The sequence below is a fragment of the Pararge aegeria genome, chromosome 12 (genome assembly GCF_905163445.1).
Source record: "Pararge aegeria chromosome 12, ilParAegt1.1, whole genome shotgun sequence".
Classification (NCBI taxonomy): Eukaryota; Metazoa; Arthropoda; class Insecta; order Lepidoptera; family Nymphalidae; genus Pararge; species Pararge aegeria.
In genome coordinates this window covers 13,816,823-13,836,254 of record NC_053191.1, presented here as the reverse complement: position 1 = coordinate 13,836,254, position 19,432 = coordinate 13,816,823, and the positions used below count along the sequence as shown (strand labels likewise).

At 34.5% G+C, this 19,432-nt stretch overlaps 1 protein-coding gene across 1 annotated transcript in view; it reads left to right on the top strand.

Annotated features, from left to right (window-relative positions):
• Positions 1–19,333, top strand: part of LOC120628459 (extracellular serine/threonine protein kinase four-jointed) — a 56,010-nt gene extending 36,677 nt beyond the window's left edge. The window contains exon 2 of the mRNA XM_039896844.1: positions 17,306–19,333. Within this exon, the coding sequence (XP_039752778.1) occupies positions 17,306–19,089 (1,784 nt within the window). The 3' untranslated portion in view covers positions 19,090–19,333. The remainder of the gene's footprint in view (positions 1–17,305) is intronic.
• Positions 19,334–19,432: the final 99 nt, after the last annotated feature.

The window sequence follows — 19,432 nt, the reverse complement described above, 5'->3', positions numbered from 1 at the left end:
ATATTTCTTTATTCAAATAGGCACATACATGGTACTTTTGATGCGTACATTACATGTAAAGTATGACATAGAAGTGAGTTGATGGCGATAACTAAAATCGGTTCGAATTAAATAAATTTAAACGAAAGAGCTTGTTTGTTTGTATGACGCGCTTATCTTGGGAATTATCAGACGGATAATAAAAATTCATTTGATATACTAATTCTTGAAGAAGGTTCTAAAATAAGTATTTACACATGAAAGCAAAGCTAACTTTGGCTTAGGTTTATTTAAAATAAAGATCTTGGATGGAATGGGCAAAGTTTTCCCGTGATCTATAAAAGATCGAGTGGGAATTCAAAAGTACAAAAATTCAGATTCGTAAAACGAGTTTAAAAACGAGAAAGAATTTTAGTTAGCGGTGTTAATAAAAGAATCAGGTGTAAGAGACCTAGAAAAAGATTTGAAAATGGAACTGGACGCGAGAAAAAATACGAAAATTGTCGAAAACGGGTTTGTATTACAAGATTGTATTATTTAATACAAGAATAAATTTCATTCTTTCACATTTACAGTTTAACATAGCGGTGCTGTCACGTATTTTAAAATGGGAAAAATTACTTAAATTTTATGTTAATAAAAAAGGTTGATTGATATTTATTGTTATCCATACACCCTTAGCGTTTGTTAATACAAAAAGTGGTATGTAAAAGTACAAAACAAATCAATATTCCAATATTGGATGTAATAACTTTCATAAATTGACTCGTTTCGTACGCCATATTTACTTCCTGTCCACCCACTCGCAAAAATATATTCACAACTTGCAGATAACCCCGGTTGCGGTTGCGTATTTTATGTTTTATTCTCTATACTCCTTTGACATCCTCCCTGACGCAGTGGTAAGCGCTGAGTTCTTATAAGTGAAGGTCCCAGTTTCGATACCTGTCAGTTTGGAAATTAATTATTTCTTCATTTCCTCTGGTCTGGTCTGGTGGCTAGTTACCAACGTACCGACTTGCCACCAAGCGATTTACCGCTCTGGTACGATGCCGCGTAGAAATAGATTTTCATTTCCCAAAACAGGTTAGCCCGCTAGAGATAGAAAAGAAACCAACAAATAAACAAAGAGACACACTTTTACGTATATAATAATTCCGTGAAAGAAGCTTTATTTTATTTTAACTTTTATTCTATTTTTATTTATTGTGAAAATTAAGCTTAATTTTCTATACTCCGCAAAAAGCAGGAGAATCTGTATGGTGTAATTTACAATTTCTTTAATCCTTATACTAAACACGAACTGATCTTCGGCAATGTACCCATTACGCACGTATCGCTTCGAAACCGGAGCATTTTTTTTTTATTATATATACACGGGCATGGAAATTATATTAAGAAAAGCTAAATATTTAATAGATCTCTTATAAGTTTCCTCCGGGAAATGGGATGACAAATTTTATCAATTTTACTTCATATCTCCGTTAAATTCGAACCGATTTTAGTAATTCTTTTTTTATTTGAAAGTGTATACTTTCAAGCACGTATTGTCTTATTTTAATAAGGATCTGATAAATATTGTCGGAGATAAAGGACATAACTCTTCACAAAAAACAGTAAGTCGCAAGGCATTTGGGACAACGATCGAATGCATGCGTACCATCCTTCTAATATTATAAATGCGAAAGTTGGTGAGGATGGCTGTATGTATGAATGTATCAACTAAAATAATGACAACTTGCTAACTCAGTATACCACGTAAAATAATGGTAGGTACATAGCGATGATTATATGTTATGACGATATGTTAGCATCAGATCTATTCTAACTTCTCGATTGATTCATAAGCGGACGAAGTCGCGAGGTTCCGCTAGTAGGTTAATATAATATTTTCCGTCACTTACCCATTAACGGATAAATATTGATGTAGTTATTGTGTGTGTGTACGTGATATCGTCGTCTATATTTTTAAAACCAAAAATGTACCAGCAACTAAATAAAAATATAGATACCCATTCGTATTTGGGAAAAGAGGTTCGACGCCAACAATTTGATAACTATCAGAGATTTGTGTATTCACCGTGTCTTTCCCAAATAAACCGACAAACAAATAGTTTAACATAGCGGATCCGTTCAAAGAATGGAAACATAAGATGAGATCGATCGGTCAACAGTCGATAAGGCTGTGATCGCGTAAAGCTAACGGTCACGAGATGCTTAGGATTAGAGCACACTGAATGAGGGCAGCTATAGACTATTTTTACTTCGCTGGATATAATATTGTAAAAACGTAAACATTTCAGTAGTGTCAAGCCTTCCTCTTGCAGTAGTTTAAACAATATTACAGGATCGGTGATAGCCCAGTGGGTAGGACTTCGTCTTTACTTTCGGGTGGCGGAGTTCGAATTTATGTGCATTTTAAGCAATTAACACTTGCTTCAACGGTGAAGGTAAACATCGTGAGGAAACCTGCATGCCTGAGAGTTCTCCATAATTTTCTCAAAGGTGTGTGGTGGCTATCAATCTGCACTGGGCCAGCGTGGTGGACTGCGACCTTTACCTCCTACTCATTGTGGGAAGATGAAATTTGACAAATTAAGAGGCAAAATACGAAGGCAAGTCACAGGTTTTTCTAAGATAGATTCAAAAATAAATATACATGAAAGAAATTAGGATTCGTTTTGCTGCTATTACTGATTAGTGACAAAGAAGAAGATAGTGTGAAAGATATTTTACAGAATAATGTAAACTCAATTGAGTATGCTGCATCTTTGGTTCATAGCCAATGTTGCAACTTTGGTTCATAGATGTCACTGCAATCAATTAGGGAATTCACCTACTTAATATCAGAAATTTGAATACAGACGTCGTAACGACTTGGCCAGAGGACATTCGTTGGATTCGATCGATTCAATAATATAACGCGATAATTCGCTCGGTCCAAATGTGCCGTGGCCAAGACGTAGATGGATAGATATGTGGCCAGTGGGTCGGATCCTGTTAGTTCTGCGATCTATAGAACGCTTTTAACTACAACACGTAGACTTAATTTTGACTAAATATAACCTTTTAAATACATAAAATAAACATTTTTACACACAGCTTTTACACACATACATACACACACACACACAAACACACACACACACCACACACACACTCCAACACCCACAAGTAACCAGCTGTAAAAAAAAAATGATAAATATTATAGCACGGTGATGTAAGACATTCCTTAGAGTCTCAATATGTATTAGAACATTTCATGCTTGTTTGTAAATTGTAAAGTATCTGTACTTGATTGAAGTGCAAATATTATGTCTATATACTTATAAGGGAAATTACTTTGTTTTATCATAGAAAATGTGGCCTGGGTTCTGTGTTCCCAGTAACTAGTAAGTATTCTCTTTAAAGCGATGATTGCTTTCGACCCCGACTTCACTTTCCAAGCACGCACCTCTAACTTTTATAAGTTATGTGCGTTTTAGGCAATTAAATATATAGTATAAGTATATCACTCGATTCATCGTTGAAGGTAAACATCGTGAGGAAACCTACATGTCTGAGAGTTGTCCATAATGTTCTCAAAGGCATATAATGTAGTCCTCCAATCCGCACTGGGCCAGCGTGGTAGACCTTTTTAGCTTAACCCCTTTTCATTGGGGGAGGAGACCCGTGCCCCGTAGTGGACTGTTAATGGGTCGATGATGATGATTCGGTTTAAAGTAAACAGACATAAACGCAGTTACGTTTATCTTCTTCTTCGCTTTTTAAGTAACCGTGACTTTCTCTCTGGCGCAGTGGGAACAGAGAAGTCAGGTTCGATTCTCAGCTGGAGTAATTTGGTATTTAAAAATACCTGATCTTTCTCTGGTCATTTTTAAGGGAAACCTCTTACCGTGGCTAGTTACAAACTCAGACGTGCCGCCAAGTGCTTTAGCGTTTCAGTACGATGTCACGTAGAAACCGGTTGGGGTGTCAAACAGGTTAGCCCGCTACCATCTGAGACTGCATCAACAATTACTTCCTGGTGACATGGCAGTCAAGGGTTAACTTGTAAGTTAATTTAAACAGTGTTACGATAAATTTATAACCACTCAATAAGTGGTAGTTAAAGTTCTGAGTTTCTAAACACTCGTTTAGTGCTGAGTCTCGAAAGTGATAAATTTTTAATTGCCAACGAGCTGACCTCGATTTCCATCGCGTTATTTCAAAAACAGAGCTTCTGACTTGAATTATAAAATGCATTTTGTCGAATAATGACACAACTGTCATATTGTCACGACAAGTGTTGCTTAATAAAACTGACAGAAAGTGTCGGACTGTGACAGGTAAATAGCTGTCGAATTTTATTTGTTGTTAAACCGATACACGTCTTGCACACATACACTTATGTTGTCGTGATAATTAATAATAATTATATAGAACTGTTTATACTTATACGAATAAAACAGTACCTTCTGAGGTAAACGCAAGACACGAACTAGTTGAGAGAAATATGGCAGGTATTATTCTCTTATATCCTTGAGGAGGTGAATTAATGAGGGATGAGATATGTATTGACGTTTATCTTCTTACATTTTACTTTGACACTGGCTTTAGAATTTTGCAGAAATTGTTTATTTCTTGCCTTTTGATGTTTTTGTTTTAATGAATTTGTTGTGTTGGATTATCTGCTCAAAATTAAACCCTTGAAGGTTGTAACCAGGATGCCATTTAGCGGTGTGTGTTGTATACTTATTTAAAAAAAAACAGTAAAACTTTTATATCGATCCTTGAGGAGGGAAATTAATGAGAGATAAAATATGTATTGATGTTTATCTTCTAAGTTTTGTAAATTTTTACTAAGAGTAAGGATAAAATAAATTATAGAGCAACTGCTGACTTTCTTGCTGTCTTCTTCTTGGTGGAATCTGCGTTCAAAATCGGTACTAGAGTCACTAGACTTCACGTTTCAAAAGTGATTATGAAGTAGGCCTATTTGAAATTAATGAATTTTTGAATTTTGAACTTTTAATAGCATTTTGCTTGCTATCCGGATTCTGGGTGGGTACTCAGAATTTGTTCCGGTTATCAAATCCACAACCTCGTAACCGGTTGTTGAACGAGTGTACAATGGGGGAAATACACAGCAAGGTAACACTCCTTAACTGGAGGTTATAGACCTTATTAAAATTTACCAGGGTGACATTTAGTGGTGTGTTTTATACTAATTAAAAAAAACAGTAAAAATTAGGCATATAGTATATATATACATAATAAAAAAATTACGCTAGCGTACAAAATTCCTAACAGCCGTATAGGTTGCTACTTACTAGAAGGATTTAACACTCGCTCTTATAAGGAGTCATTCAAACGAAATACCATAAGACTGCAGTTTTTCGCGCCATTAAAATAACTTGGGCCTAAGCAAGACCCCCACGGGTCCGAGCAACGAATACTTGGGATGCTTAAACGTTTTAACTTAGAATATCTTTCGAGGGCTAAACTGTCTTTATTGCCGTGAGTACTGCAATGTGACGATCTTTCGTAGTGTTAATAAGATTCTTTAAACGTGCAAAGCGAGATGTTGGAGAATATTTGGGCGTATTTGCACTTTGTACCTGCTTGTCTGCCAGAACTCTATAACTCCTACACTATGCATTGACGACTTAACATGTTTTTGAGGCACACCAATATGCTTCGGTCTCATCTCTCGCAGATTGAACAATTATGTTTTATTATGTCGGAATAGAGCAACTGCTGACTTTCTTGCTGTCTTCTTCTTGGTGGAATCTGCGTTCAAAATCGGTACTAGAGTCACTAGACTTCACGTTTCAAAAGTGATTATGAAGTAGGCCTATTTGAAATTAATGATTTTTTGAATTTTGAACTTTTAATAGCATTTTGCTTGCTATCCGGATTCTGGGTGGGTACTCAGAATTTGTTCCGGGTATCAAATCCACAACCTCGAAACCGGTTGTTGAACGAGTGTACAATGGGGGAAATACACAGCAAGGTAACACTCCTTAACTGGAGGTTATAGACCTTATTAAAATTACCTATTAAGTGTAGACAAATTACGCGAACGTAGTCGCAACCACAGATTAGTGTGTATAATCTGTAGACTGTACGCAATCGATCTCTTAATTATAAAGAGGTTATACAATACATTGTGTATTGTATAACCTCTTTTACACTTTCATACTGATATTATGAATGCGTAGGCCCGGTTACTGAAGGAGAGTTCTCATATAGGATTTAAAAATATGCTAAAACCAAAACAGTAATTCTTCAAGTTTGAAGAAGAAACGTCAAGAAGAGAAAAAGTGGGCCCAAGCACTGTACTGATGTCGGCGAAATTTAGCACAGAGACTTAGGCCAAAACACTCTCGCGTAGTTTAAAAACATTTTACCCATTAACAACTAAACCTAGTTTGAAAACCAAACGGCTTGAATCTTTCCACTAAACAGAACAAATGTGGATGAAGTCGCGGGCAACAGGTAGTTTATTGTATTTATTCATGCACACTTTAATTGGCTATACCTAATCCATGAAAACCAGGCAAATCTGCACGGTGGAACAAGCTATTAATTTATTTAATCTTCATTCACCACACTACACAGAACTTTCTACGCCCGTTTCGCTCTAAATTTGGAGCATCTTTAGCAGTTAGCTTTAATACTCACAATTGCTAAGTGCTAAAACTGTGTGTTGTGTTCTTTTTTGATAGTAATAATTGTCCACACTGGCAGATGGCCCACCTGATGATAAGCAGAAAACCATCGCCTATATTAAGTGCAATATTTAGGCATGCAAGGAAAACGTCCTTGAAAGTAGTGTATTAAAATGGAAGATTTTATAAATTGCACTGTGCAGATTTGCCTGGTTTTCGCGGTTTATAGTAAATTAAGCTAAACGAACGTTGTATATAATTGATTACGCAAAGTAACGACAGCTTCCATCCAATATTTGATTGTATTTGTTTGAGCTCGTATCAACATTGTTCAGACGGTCCAACTTTCACGTGATTATGCACGATGACAAGTTATTTTGAATGGCCAAACACAGAATGGCCCGAGGGGAAAGTCGGTAAAGTACTTGACCCAGCTTTAAGATAACTGTTTAAACTTTTAAATAAAAGCTCGAATGTTTTTTTTTCTGTTGTAATCTTTAATTGTCGGTGAGAAAGATCTATTCCTTTTCAATGTTCCGTAATTATTGATACATTTGTTATAATCTGTGGAAAACATAAAGGCATTACTTTTAAGGATTCCGTACGCAACCATTTCAGAAATTTCCAAATGACCCCTGCCAGAAAACGAATCAAGGACCTACCACTCATTTCTATAGCACTCACCATTGGGCCAGGGAGCTCGTCAAAAATATCCTCAAATTGTACTTCAACTGGGAATCAACTTCGGTACCTTATAAGACCACACAAAGGCCACTACGCTAGAGGTCAGCGGAAGTTCGAAGTACCAAAGTTACATCAAAGATTTCAGATTGACCAACAAATTGGCTGTTTCCTTAAGCTGGCATAGAGATGTAGAGATTATTTTAATTAAAATTGTGCACACCAATCATTGTCAACATTAGTAACTTCGTGTTTAATGTTTTTTTCACTATTATACCAATAAGGCTATGATTTAACTGTTAATAATGAATCTACCACCCTCTATTATATTATCACAAGTATTTTCTTTATTCTTTTCCCAATAATGAGGAGAAATTTCGTGCGCAAAATATAACTCGCCAGAATTAAATCGCGTCGATGATTTCTGCTGTGCGGGCTAACTCTTAATTTAAAAAAAGCAATTAGAGCAATGATAAAATTGTTTATCTTTCCCAAAGAAATCGTGATTTTTCTGGATTAAAAATACCCATGTTCGGTTTCCAGCCAATAAACTATCCATATGTAAAAAACGAACAAACGTGCCTACCGTCGCATTTATAATATTAGTAAATGAATAGAAGAAGTAGAGTATATTAGAATTTCATGGTTTCATTTAATTCTCTTGTCTTCGGCTTCCCTTTCAGGGGACCGAGTTCGAGTCCGGCAAGAACCTCTAACATTTTGCAGTTATGAGCGTTTTTAACTATAACTATTAAATATAACTTGCTACACGATAATGTGTTGAAGATTATTATGCCAATATTTTCGCCTTACGTAAAAAAAACTAGGTATCGTTTATTAATCGAAATGAGAAGCTTCCTTTAAATGATTATATTACTGTGTCGAATGTTAAACGGTGTAACTAAACTAAAAAATGTATAAACAAACCATGCCGTAACATAGAATGTGTTTTACAAAATTCCTACAAGCTAAGCGGTCAAGAAAAAAAAAACACAAAAAAACCAAACGTCGGCCGGTTTCGACACAAAAAGACTTGTTAGGTAACTAAGACGGATTTGTATAGAGCTGTTTTGTGTGTGACTGTGTTGGTTTTTGTGTATTGCTTTGGGTATTATAGTCAACTCTTTTTATGGTTGCTGCTTAAGGTTTTTTTCTCTAATCTCTATCGCGAATAAAGAATGCTTTATTATTTATTTTCTATATTATTATTATCGTAAATTTATGGTATAGAATTTTAAGTAGTTGGAAGTTTTGTATAAATATTAATAAAATGTAGATTGAATGCTAATAATACTTCAAATTAGAATTTTAATGTTAGTTACAAAATCATTGTAAAAGAATCTTTATTAGAAAGTAGAACTTAAGAGAAATTCAAATATTTGAAAGACCTGAATTTTAAAATATCTCTTTATGAAATGTATTTTTTTACCCACTAACTCAAATGAAAGCAAATAAACAAAACGCTTCTAAATATTTGGAAATACAAACACAAAATCCACATTAATTTAGGAAACAAAAATAAATAATATAGTGGTAATATCAGCTCAAGGGTATAACCGCACGTGTCCCACCTGTATTGGTCGGTTCCATAAAAACAATTACGGACACACGGCTACTATAATTGAATTATTATTAGAAAATTACTGGTTAACTTAATAATTGGGGGGTGTTAGCCGCTCTGTGTAATTTTCAACGCTAATACGTTTATTTGTTTATAAAAATGTTACAGCTCTTTACTGTTGTTCTTTCTTGGAGTTTTTTACATACATTTTGGATGGAAGCGGAGCGTGTGAGATTATTTGCGATACATAAAATGTCTAGCGATGGTAATCTAAAATAGAAACTGGATTAGCAAAATGTAGAGTCAAAGTATCTTCCAGAGTACACAAAGACTAAATTTAATCAAGATAATCAAATAACCTGATGATCAAATGATAACGACTGCTTACTTAGTGTATTATTAGTTAATCTATATATATGAAAATGTTATGTTGGTTTGTGTGCGCATCAAAAACTCAAAAAGTTCTGCACCGTTCGAGCTGAAATTTTGCCAAATCAAGGATTTTTAAATGAATTTTTGCATTAGTTACACATCCGCGATTCTTTATATTTACACAGACAGTGGAAAAACAAAAAATATTGTATGTTCACAAATATTGGAAAACTAAACTTATATGTATTCTTTGTTTTTTAGGGTACAACTACTTAGTAATAAATAAAACAAGCACGTAACAATTTTTTTTTTTAAATTGTTTGATGGCCTACGTTGTGGATGGTACAACAGTTCGCAGGGCATGCATGGACACCTGCATGGTGGCTTTGCTTATGAACACCACAGACAGTCGACTTACAAGAAATGGTCAAATTAGTGTCATCTGCATATCGTCTGCGTAAGGTACAGGCATCATTTGTGCGATTGAGTATACGTTTTTATAATATGATTCCTAAGGTGATTTTGGACCTGCCAATGCACAAGTTTAAAGAATTTGTTAAAACACATTTATTACAGCGAGGTTACTATACAATTGATGAATTTTTTAATGACAAGATTGCTTGGAAGCATCCGGCTCCGCTTTCAGCTCTCACAAGATAGAAAAATGAATGTTAAAATGCAAAATGTAAATTGTTGATGTTGGAAAAGAGCAACTGCTGAGTTTCTTGCCGGCTTCTTCTCGGTAGAATCTGCCTTCCGAACCGGTGGTAGAATCACTACAAACAGACAGACTTGACGTTTCAAAAGTGCTTATATTAGGCCTACTTGAAATAAATGAATTTTGAATTTTGAATTTGAATTTTGAATTTTGAATTTGACCTGTAAAGTGCTGCTGCTGTGTCGATCAACAGGTCGTCCATCAGGTGTTAAGCCTCTTGCGCCTGTAATAACACCGGCAACCACGTCATTTACACCGGAATACAGAAATACTGCTGAGCGACAGAACTTATTTCTCATAGCGGTACTACTTCCCCGGACGAGCACCGAGTAAAGCCACCAAAATCTGTACAATAGTATAGATTTTGGTGGCTTTGCTCGTTATTAAGTTAGCCAATAGTTAGTTAATAAAAATAATTAATTATAATTATAAAAATAAATATATAATAAATTATAATAATTAATTATAATTATAATTATTTATGAATTATTTATTGTTGTCGGATCAAGGGTCGGATACAGAAGGCAGTAGTCCTTGAAACGGCGCGTATTGTGAGGAGGTTCCTCAATCTGGAGCCCTGACCGCCGGTTGCTTGGGCATCCAAAAGCCCCGCAAGCGGAGGGTGGATGTTTTTTTTTATAAATTTTTAATAGTGTTTTTTATTTTATTTTTAAGCATTGTTAAGAATTTAAAAAAAAAAAAAAAAAAGGATTAATGATAGATAAATTAATTATTAATAATTAATCAATCTTACCAAGTTTTGCTCACCGCTATAATGATTCATATGTGAGCCAATTCTTCATAATGGTTGCCTGGAAGAAATCACTATAAGTGATAAGGCCGCCTTTTGTTACACAAATTTAATTGACTTGTACCTTTGTTCTCTTTTATTTAACTTTTCTTGTGTGCAACAAATTATTTTTGATTGATTGATTGATTAGTAATAAGTATAAATGTTTCCAATTTTTTTTTTACTGAAATCTCACCTGGTGGTAAATAGTGATGCAGCCTGAGATGGTAACGGGTTAACCAGTATGGCAGTAATATTTAACACATATACATAAACGGTTTATACGCGACATCGTACAGAAACGTTAAATCTCGGCATTAATGTAACCATCCACGGCTAAAGTCTCCAAATGGTCATATTGAAAAGCCTATGGAATAAAACCTTTATATCATTTCTGGAAGAGATACATAGTGAATACAAGTTGAAATATTCCGTGCCCGGAAAGACTTATCCTAATAAAAAGCTCTTATCGCAACATCGGAGGCAATTATAATATTAACACAGACAGAAGTTTGTACGTCAATCAAATGTAGGATTAGGTATTTATTTGACGTGGCCACTTCATTACTGACTGTGTATTAACATTGCCTTTATAACGTACGAGATCTCGTGATGTTCCCGTGTACTAAAGAGCCGCGTAAATTAATGCTAGTTATAAAATCTTAACCAAAGATGTCTTGTGGATTATAAATGTTCTTAGTGAGTTTAGATTATCACTAATTTTTTTTTTTTTTTTTACTCTTTATTTGTACTCCACAACACGTTAAGAAAAAAAAAATCTGACTTCAAGTAGTAGGATAAAAAGGCGCTCTTTTCTGCCAGGCAACCTTAGGTTTAGGAAAACTAAAAGGAAACAAAAAAGGTGGACCTTAGACTTTTAAAACATACTTACGTATATATTAAATATATAAATAAATAAAATGAAGTTGATAGATAGAAATAATGGGGAAAAAGGATTCATCTGTAAAAGTATCATTATTAACATAATTTCAGCCACTAGCACTGCTCATATTGTCCCACAGACGAAAAATTAAGGAATTCCACTCAACAGATTCTCAATAAGCTTGAACCGGACAAACTAAAATAATAAACTGGTTGTTCTCAAAGGACGGACCTGCAGTCGGAAATTAACATTAAATTTTTTTAGCGCTACCTCAGTCACCTACGTTTTCACCGGTGGCATATGTTAATAGTTTGAGTAGAGTCCATACAGATTATACAATTTTTGATGTAACCTGCTCAAAAACACTTATCGTAAAATTAAATATTTATTAGGTGCATAATTTATAAAAATGATTTACGTATTGAATCACGCGAGTTTTCTATGACTCCTAAATTACATTCACTGACGCACACATTCGTACGTTGATACACACGCGCACGGTTTGGTTTCAGGTTACCGGAAAACAAATCACTTATGATACATCTGTTTTTATGTTTAAAAAAACAAATACAGTTATATCTTGGTGTAAGTAAAGTAAGTTTATACGAAACCTGCATACTTAAATTATAAACAGAGAGTTTGTATTTTAAAGACCTCCTAGGCGCAGGTTCTAGTCTCGATGGAATTTTATCTAAGAATGTATACAACTCGGTATTTTGACAAGAAAAACTTAGAATCAGCGCGGAGTTAGGAAGTTAGCAATAAACCCACCCGTGCCTTAGAGAGTACGTAAAGTCGTCGTTCCAGGTTACTCTCATTTCCTCGTGATAATCGTCATCCCAGAATGCTGCAATTGTCTATGCTCTTAATCCCTTTTTCCTCGGAGAGAATAGCGTTTGCCTAAACTGTAATCACACAGTGTCAACAAACAAAATGGCGGGCTACATTTCAACAACCGTTAAAACAATAAAGCTGGTTCCGATATCGCGACGTCGCGTGACTATACCGGCTTCATATAAAATAGATGTCTTCATAAAACGTCACTATAGAATGAATACGTTTACTGCAAATTGAAAATTGTGTTTTAATCAATGACCTCTCGAAGAAGTTATTAGTGCAAAAGCTACTAGCGGGTGTTAGTTTTTACTGAGTCCTAAAAAGAAGCGGTGATAGCTTAGTGGTTAGGACTTCGGCTAAACTATTGAAGGGCCGAGTTCAAATCCCAGCAAGCACCTCTGACTTCGTAAGTTACTCGTATGTGCGTTTTAAGCGATAAACAAAATTTAACGGTGAAGAAAAACATCATGAGTATACCTTTTAGTTCTTCATAATGTTCTCAAAGGCGTGTTGAGTCCACCAATCCGCACTGAGCCAGCGTGGTGGGCTACAGCCTATATCCTTCTCATTATGGGATGAGACCCGTGCCCTGTAAGCTGGTCGTGCGTGATGAGCCCTAAACATAATTTTGAAAATGGCACTAAATATTTTTATGATATGAACCAGCTTAATTTTTTATATATTTCATATTTCCTCAAGTTTGAATAAATTGCTTATGATAAAAATATTAAATTAAGAATTCGATATCGCGTGACTATGCTGCTTCCAATAACATAGAACTCTTCATAAAACGTCACTATGGAATGAATAATTTTACTGCAAATTGAAAATTGTGATTTAATCAACGGCCTTTCGCACACAGTAAATACGAGTGCAAAATCTACTATTGCGTGTACCGGTCTACTTAAAAGATAATTAGTTAAGACCTGCAACTTAAATTTTATAAATAATAAATAAATAAATATACTACGACAATAAACACATCGCCATCTAGCCCCAAAGTAAGCGAAGCTTGTGTTATGGGTACTAAGATGACTGATGATTTTTTTTATGAATAACTAGCTGTCCCGCGAACTTCGTACCGCGGATGTTTTTTTTTTGATGAATGTTATATTTTAATACTTACGAGCGAGATCCTATTCCGGTCCAAGAGAAATCCAAAAAATCAAATATCAAAAAAAATTGTCCAGCCGTTCTTGAGTTATAGATGGTGTAACTAACACAACTATCTTTTATATATATAGATATACATTAATACTTATAAAGTTATAATGTATATGTTATGTATCCGTTATGTTAACAATTTTGTTAGAAGCATGGAAAGTCAGCAAAAAAAAAGGACGTTCTTAAACTTTAAGCGCTGTCTGTTATTCCAGCACTGACTGGAATGGATAACGTCGTCTTTTTTTTATTTCACTAAAAGTAAACTCTCACCCAGGATGGTCGAGGGCTAACCAGTTAGGGATATTGTAGTTGTAGTTAGGGTATAACCCTAATTGTTTCTACGCGGAATTGTACTGGAACGTTTAATCGCATATCGGCAAGTATCTAAATTAGTGTTGCCCAAATGCAAGAACAAGACGAGACTTAGCCAGTCTTGGTCTTGGTCTTGCGCCAATACACCTGGTCTTGGTCTTGGTCTTGGTCTTGCAGCAAGAGTCTTGCAAGTCTTGCAATTACCTATTAGTCTATTACTATTTATTAAAGTTTACTTTAAATCTTAGAAAAACGTATTAGAATTGGAACATTGTGAGCTTGAATTAACATAGCCATAGTAAAGATCAAGCAGATTAATAAATAACTGAAGATTTGATAAGAAATTCGAAAAATCAACTGACCTATATGTCGTTTTCCATGGAAGTAACTGTTACTTAATAAACATTTATGATTTATAAGCTTACATTTGCTAAAACATGTAAAAAAACAAATTAATTACAAGAACTTGACTGTATTTTAAAGAACAATACTTATCTGTCTAGAAAGAGATTGAACCCTCAACTTATAAGAAATTTAATAAAAGAGTTTTACGATTTATCATTTATTTGAATAAAAAATAAAATACAACACAAATCAACAGCTTTATCATTAGGTTATGATACTTTATATCAATTCTTTTGACCAAGAATTAATACAAAGTAACCATCTGGCTGACTCATCACTTAACCTATTTCTATGTTTTCTAATTACTAATGATGCTTTAGAAAATAACCTCTCAGCAGGTACTGAAGTTGCAGGTATTGAGAGAAAATCACGGGCCATTTTCGATAAAATCGGATACTCTGTCTCATGCGTCCTCCACCAATCTAAAATCACCAATCTGAAACTTATTTATTCTTTGGAACACCTGTAGGTACTCTTAAAATTCGAAATTATTTTGCATGAATAGTGTCAAATGTTATGATTTCGGCGCGGCGGCAACGATTGTTTTAGATTTCAAAAGAAGCCGCCGGCGCGTGTATCATAACCATGTACTTCCGAAAAGCGGCAAATTTCTTTGAGAAGTAAGTACAAAACCTTTGATGCCGCATTATCAAAGTGCCGATGGTTAAAACATAACTATGCATGCACTCAGTTTGATTTTAATAGATATTTTTTTATTCGCTATGTTTATGGTATTAGTCGTAATGCGCATAGGTCCAGTTTTTCATATTCTTTGATATAGTTTTTTGCGTCTCATAGAATTCCTAAGCGTACCTACCTACCTATACACCGAACTGTTACACCTAACTACTCCGTGAAATAGCGCTAAGTCCTAGCTGCAAGACGCAAGAGTCTTGCAGGCTATGTCTTGTTCTTGCTCAAGTCTTGCACGGTCAGTCTTGGTCTTGGTCTTGCTAAAAATACGCGGTCTTGTTCTTGGTCTTGGTCTTGCAAAAACGCAAGAACAAGACCAAGACTGCAAGACCAAGACTGAATTTGGGCAACACTAATCTAAATAGCTTGGCGTACGCTGAGAAACCTATTGATGGTACATAAAAAGTATGTAATACATGATTAAAGTTCTCATTATTACTAGCAAAACAGTCCAAAATGGAGTATATCTAACTATCATAGTTAAGACGCAATGGCTAAACTAAAATTATATATCGGTATGATGGTATCTCACTACGACTAAAGACCAGACAATCATTATTTTTGAAAAAAAAAAAAGGGAGTTACTGGATTACTTGGATAACTGGATTAATTAAACCGTGTAGGTACTTAACTGGAATCAAAACCCTCTTGACTTAATCCCAATAGCAATTCAGCGTTTGACTGGAAAGCTACTGGAATAATGTAAACCCGCTTTAAACAAACGAGAAAAGATTAGACAGTAGCACATTTTACTATCTTATCTGGACTCGACAGCTTAATCTATCGGTTATGTGATTCTCTATCCATACTAATAACATTTGACGGCCGATTGGCGCAGTGGGCAGCGACACTGCTTTCTGAGTCCAAGGCCGAATGTTTTTCAGGTTGTCATATTATTCATAAAAAATATTCATCAGTTATCTTAGTACCCATTACACAAGCTACGCTTACTTTGGGACTAGATGGCAATGTGTGTATTGTCGTAGTGTATTTATTTATTATTTATTTATAACAACGATAGTCTGTTAGACATTAAACTCAAACTCAACTTACTTTTTACCCATGCGTCCGGTTAAACCACTCTTGACGAATTCTTGCCACAGAAAGCATCCTGGGCATAGAATACTTTGTATACCAGAATTCGAAAAAAGCAGTCTCGATTTTAGCCTCTCCATTTTGCACACTCTAAGCCAACTTCGATTTTAGACATCGCTGGCACGTTGCATGTTTTCTTACAAATAGGTGGCACTTTTGAACCGTGCATTATAGACATTGTAGGGAGATGCTGGCGATAACTACATTAACTGGCAAACTAAAAACGAAAACTACGAGGGTTCAAACGGGCCCTGGTTTAAAAAGTAGAAGATGTTTTTAACAACAAGTCTGTCTGTTTGTGACTACCACAGTCATCAACATTATAATCGGTTATTTAATATTTCGCACAACGAAACGTACCCAAGGCAAAGAACCTACTCATATGTTGAAGTAACTTACCGTAATGGTGTCTTAAGGTGTTTGTTTTCCAGTCCAATTAATTAAACAAAATAATTTACCGTAAATCGTAATCGCATCGACGGTTCAACGTATTCGTTCTCCAGTCCAATTAGTTTAACATAAAATTTAAACGAAATAATTGACCGTGCCTGCAGTGACGGTTCAATCCACTCCAATTAATTTAACATAATTTTTTTACGAAATTAATTTAACAAAAGCGGTAAAAATATTGAATTTCTACAATATACTTACTGCAACACTTGTTTTATATTAAATTTGCGTGTTGGTTCATCATAATGATTGTTTATCATTTGATGTAAGTTGATAATAACTGGGCCCGGTACAAAAACCGGTTTGGTTTTTGAGACTGATGGATAAGCATGTTTTTCCATATCGCGACATATATCTGTATGACATGAGCGGAATCAAACCTGAAAATTATGGCGATAGCCGTGAGATACATAGTAATGAATGACAAAAAAACATAACAAGTTAAAAACCATAATATAAGTAATTATATTATATTAATTTTATGCTATGTTCTGTCACCGTTTCATCTAATAAAAATAATAACATTCTCGTAAAACCCCCTAAGGCACCAAACGGCTTCATATTTAATCACCTCACCATATTTATATGGTTATTATTTTTATTAACACGTTCATAAACGCCTTCAGGGTGTAAGACAGGTCTGTAAGGCTTTGCAGACTTGTATTTTACGGTTGTTTGCAGCTTTAAGTAATACTCATTTATTTTGTTGCAGATTGCGAGCATGCCGTCGAAAAAGTGAGAATAAGGGTTCCTGGGAACAACATGGCGACATTCATGCAGATGATTGACGACAGAGAAGAAACAACAAAACAGTGTGGAAACGATAGACTGCCTACCTTGAAAGATATTGAACAAAAAAACGATAAATTAAAATACAACAAATTAAAAATATCACCCGTTGATATGAACTGCTACAAAATTAAAAAACCATATATACTGTACAATAACTTTAGATATAAACAAGATCTATCAAGGATTTCTATAAAAAGAGAATATGGTTTTTATAGCTATTGTTTTATTAGTGTATGTTTAAGTTTCATATTAGGATTACTTATCGGAGTGGCAATAGTAGGATCTCCCGAAACAAGGATGATTTCCCCTAGTTATAGTTCTAGAAATGTTGTGAGAATAAACACTACTCGAGATGGACATTCGAGAAGCTTAAATTCACTTAAATTGACTGATAATTTTAAGGTAGATAAAGAATTTATATATTCCAATAAAGAAAAAAACTTGGACAGGTTTGCTACTGTGTCATTTACGGGTGCAATTGAACCTCATAAATATAAAATGGATGTATACCCTAAAGGACTTACAGATGATATGAAAGAAATTTTAAAAGATAATAAAGTATCACGCCATAAGCACACTATACTAAGTGTTGTGAATACAACACTACACGTACCTAATAGTGAAACTGTTTTATATGAAAACATATATTGGGGCCCCGAAGTAGAGAATTCTATGCCCCAAGGTTATGGAGAGAATTCAGCTGAAATATGGGAAAGATATGTTAACCAAAGTGAAATTATTAAATTGGAGACAGGCTGTGGGAGAATGCAGAACAGATTGGTAACTTTTAAAGATGGAATTCAAGCGTGTGTGCGTTATAGACAGAATACGGATCAAATACAGGGAGAAATCTTTAGCTTTTATGTAGCACGATTATTAAATTTAACAAATGTTGCCCCGTCTGTGGTCAAAGTCGTTGACTTAAAAGACAAACTATGGCAAAGCGTAACTAATGATATATCTTCAGCACAATGGAACACAAATCGTGCTGTGGTATTGACTCAATACATACCAAGCTTAGAATCTGCAACCATACCAGAAATTTTCAAACCTTCCAGTCGACATTTAAACAAAAATGATGTGTTTACAATGTCATTAAAAGAAAACGATACGAGTGATACTAGTAAACAGATCTTAATAGATAAACTAAGGATGAAAAATATCAAAACCAAAAAAGAGGAAGTGGAAAGCTTTGACTACATAGACGCGAAACTGAACAGAAAAACAATAGATTTGTTTGTCGAGCTAGCACAGTGGTCAGACCTCATTATATTTGACTACCTTACAGCAAACTTAGATAGAATTGTTAACAATTTATTTAACTATCAATGGAACATAAATATTATGGATGGTCCGGCACACAATCTAGCAAGGAAAATGGACAGTGGACTCTTACTCTTCTTGGACAACGAATCTGGACTTTTACATGGTTATAGACTGTTGAAAAAATATAACATGTATCATAGTCTGATGCTCGATAATCTGTGTGTTTTTCGAAAGAAAACAGTGGATGCGTTAAAACATTTGTATGAAACATCAATCGGTTCGAAACTCAGTGATATATTTCATAAGAAAAATAATGCAGTGATTAGAGACATTTTACCACCTTTACCAGAGAAGAATGCAAAAATTTTACACGACCGGATAGGAAAAGTCTTGAATCAAATCGAAAAGTGTGAACAGACATTCTCAAATAATAGATAGGGTTTTCAATTAAGCTCGCACTAATCATTTCAATTGAAGCTTATCTTTTTAATTTATTTATTTTACTGTAAATTTGTAAACATATATAACAAGCAAGTGTAATTTATATATGGAACTTAAAATGTGATAAGACAAAACACTGACATTATGGCTTAAATTTGCCTTGATGTAGGTATGCTACTATTGTTTCAAAATTACCGTTATATAAATTATAAATACTCCTATATATAAATATAATATGTAAATAAAGAAAATCTTTCTCTCAGTGCGAGCAATTTTATGTTATATTTTTAGTGTTATAAGCATTTTTCGATACCAAATAACTTATTTATTGTAAAAATAA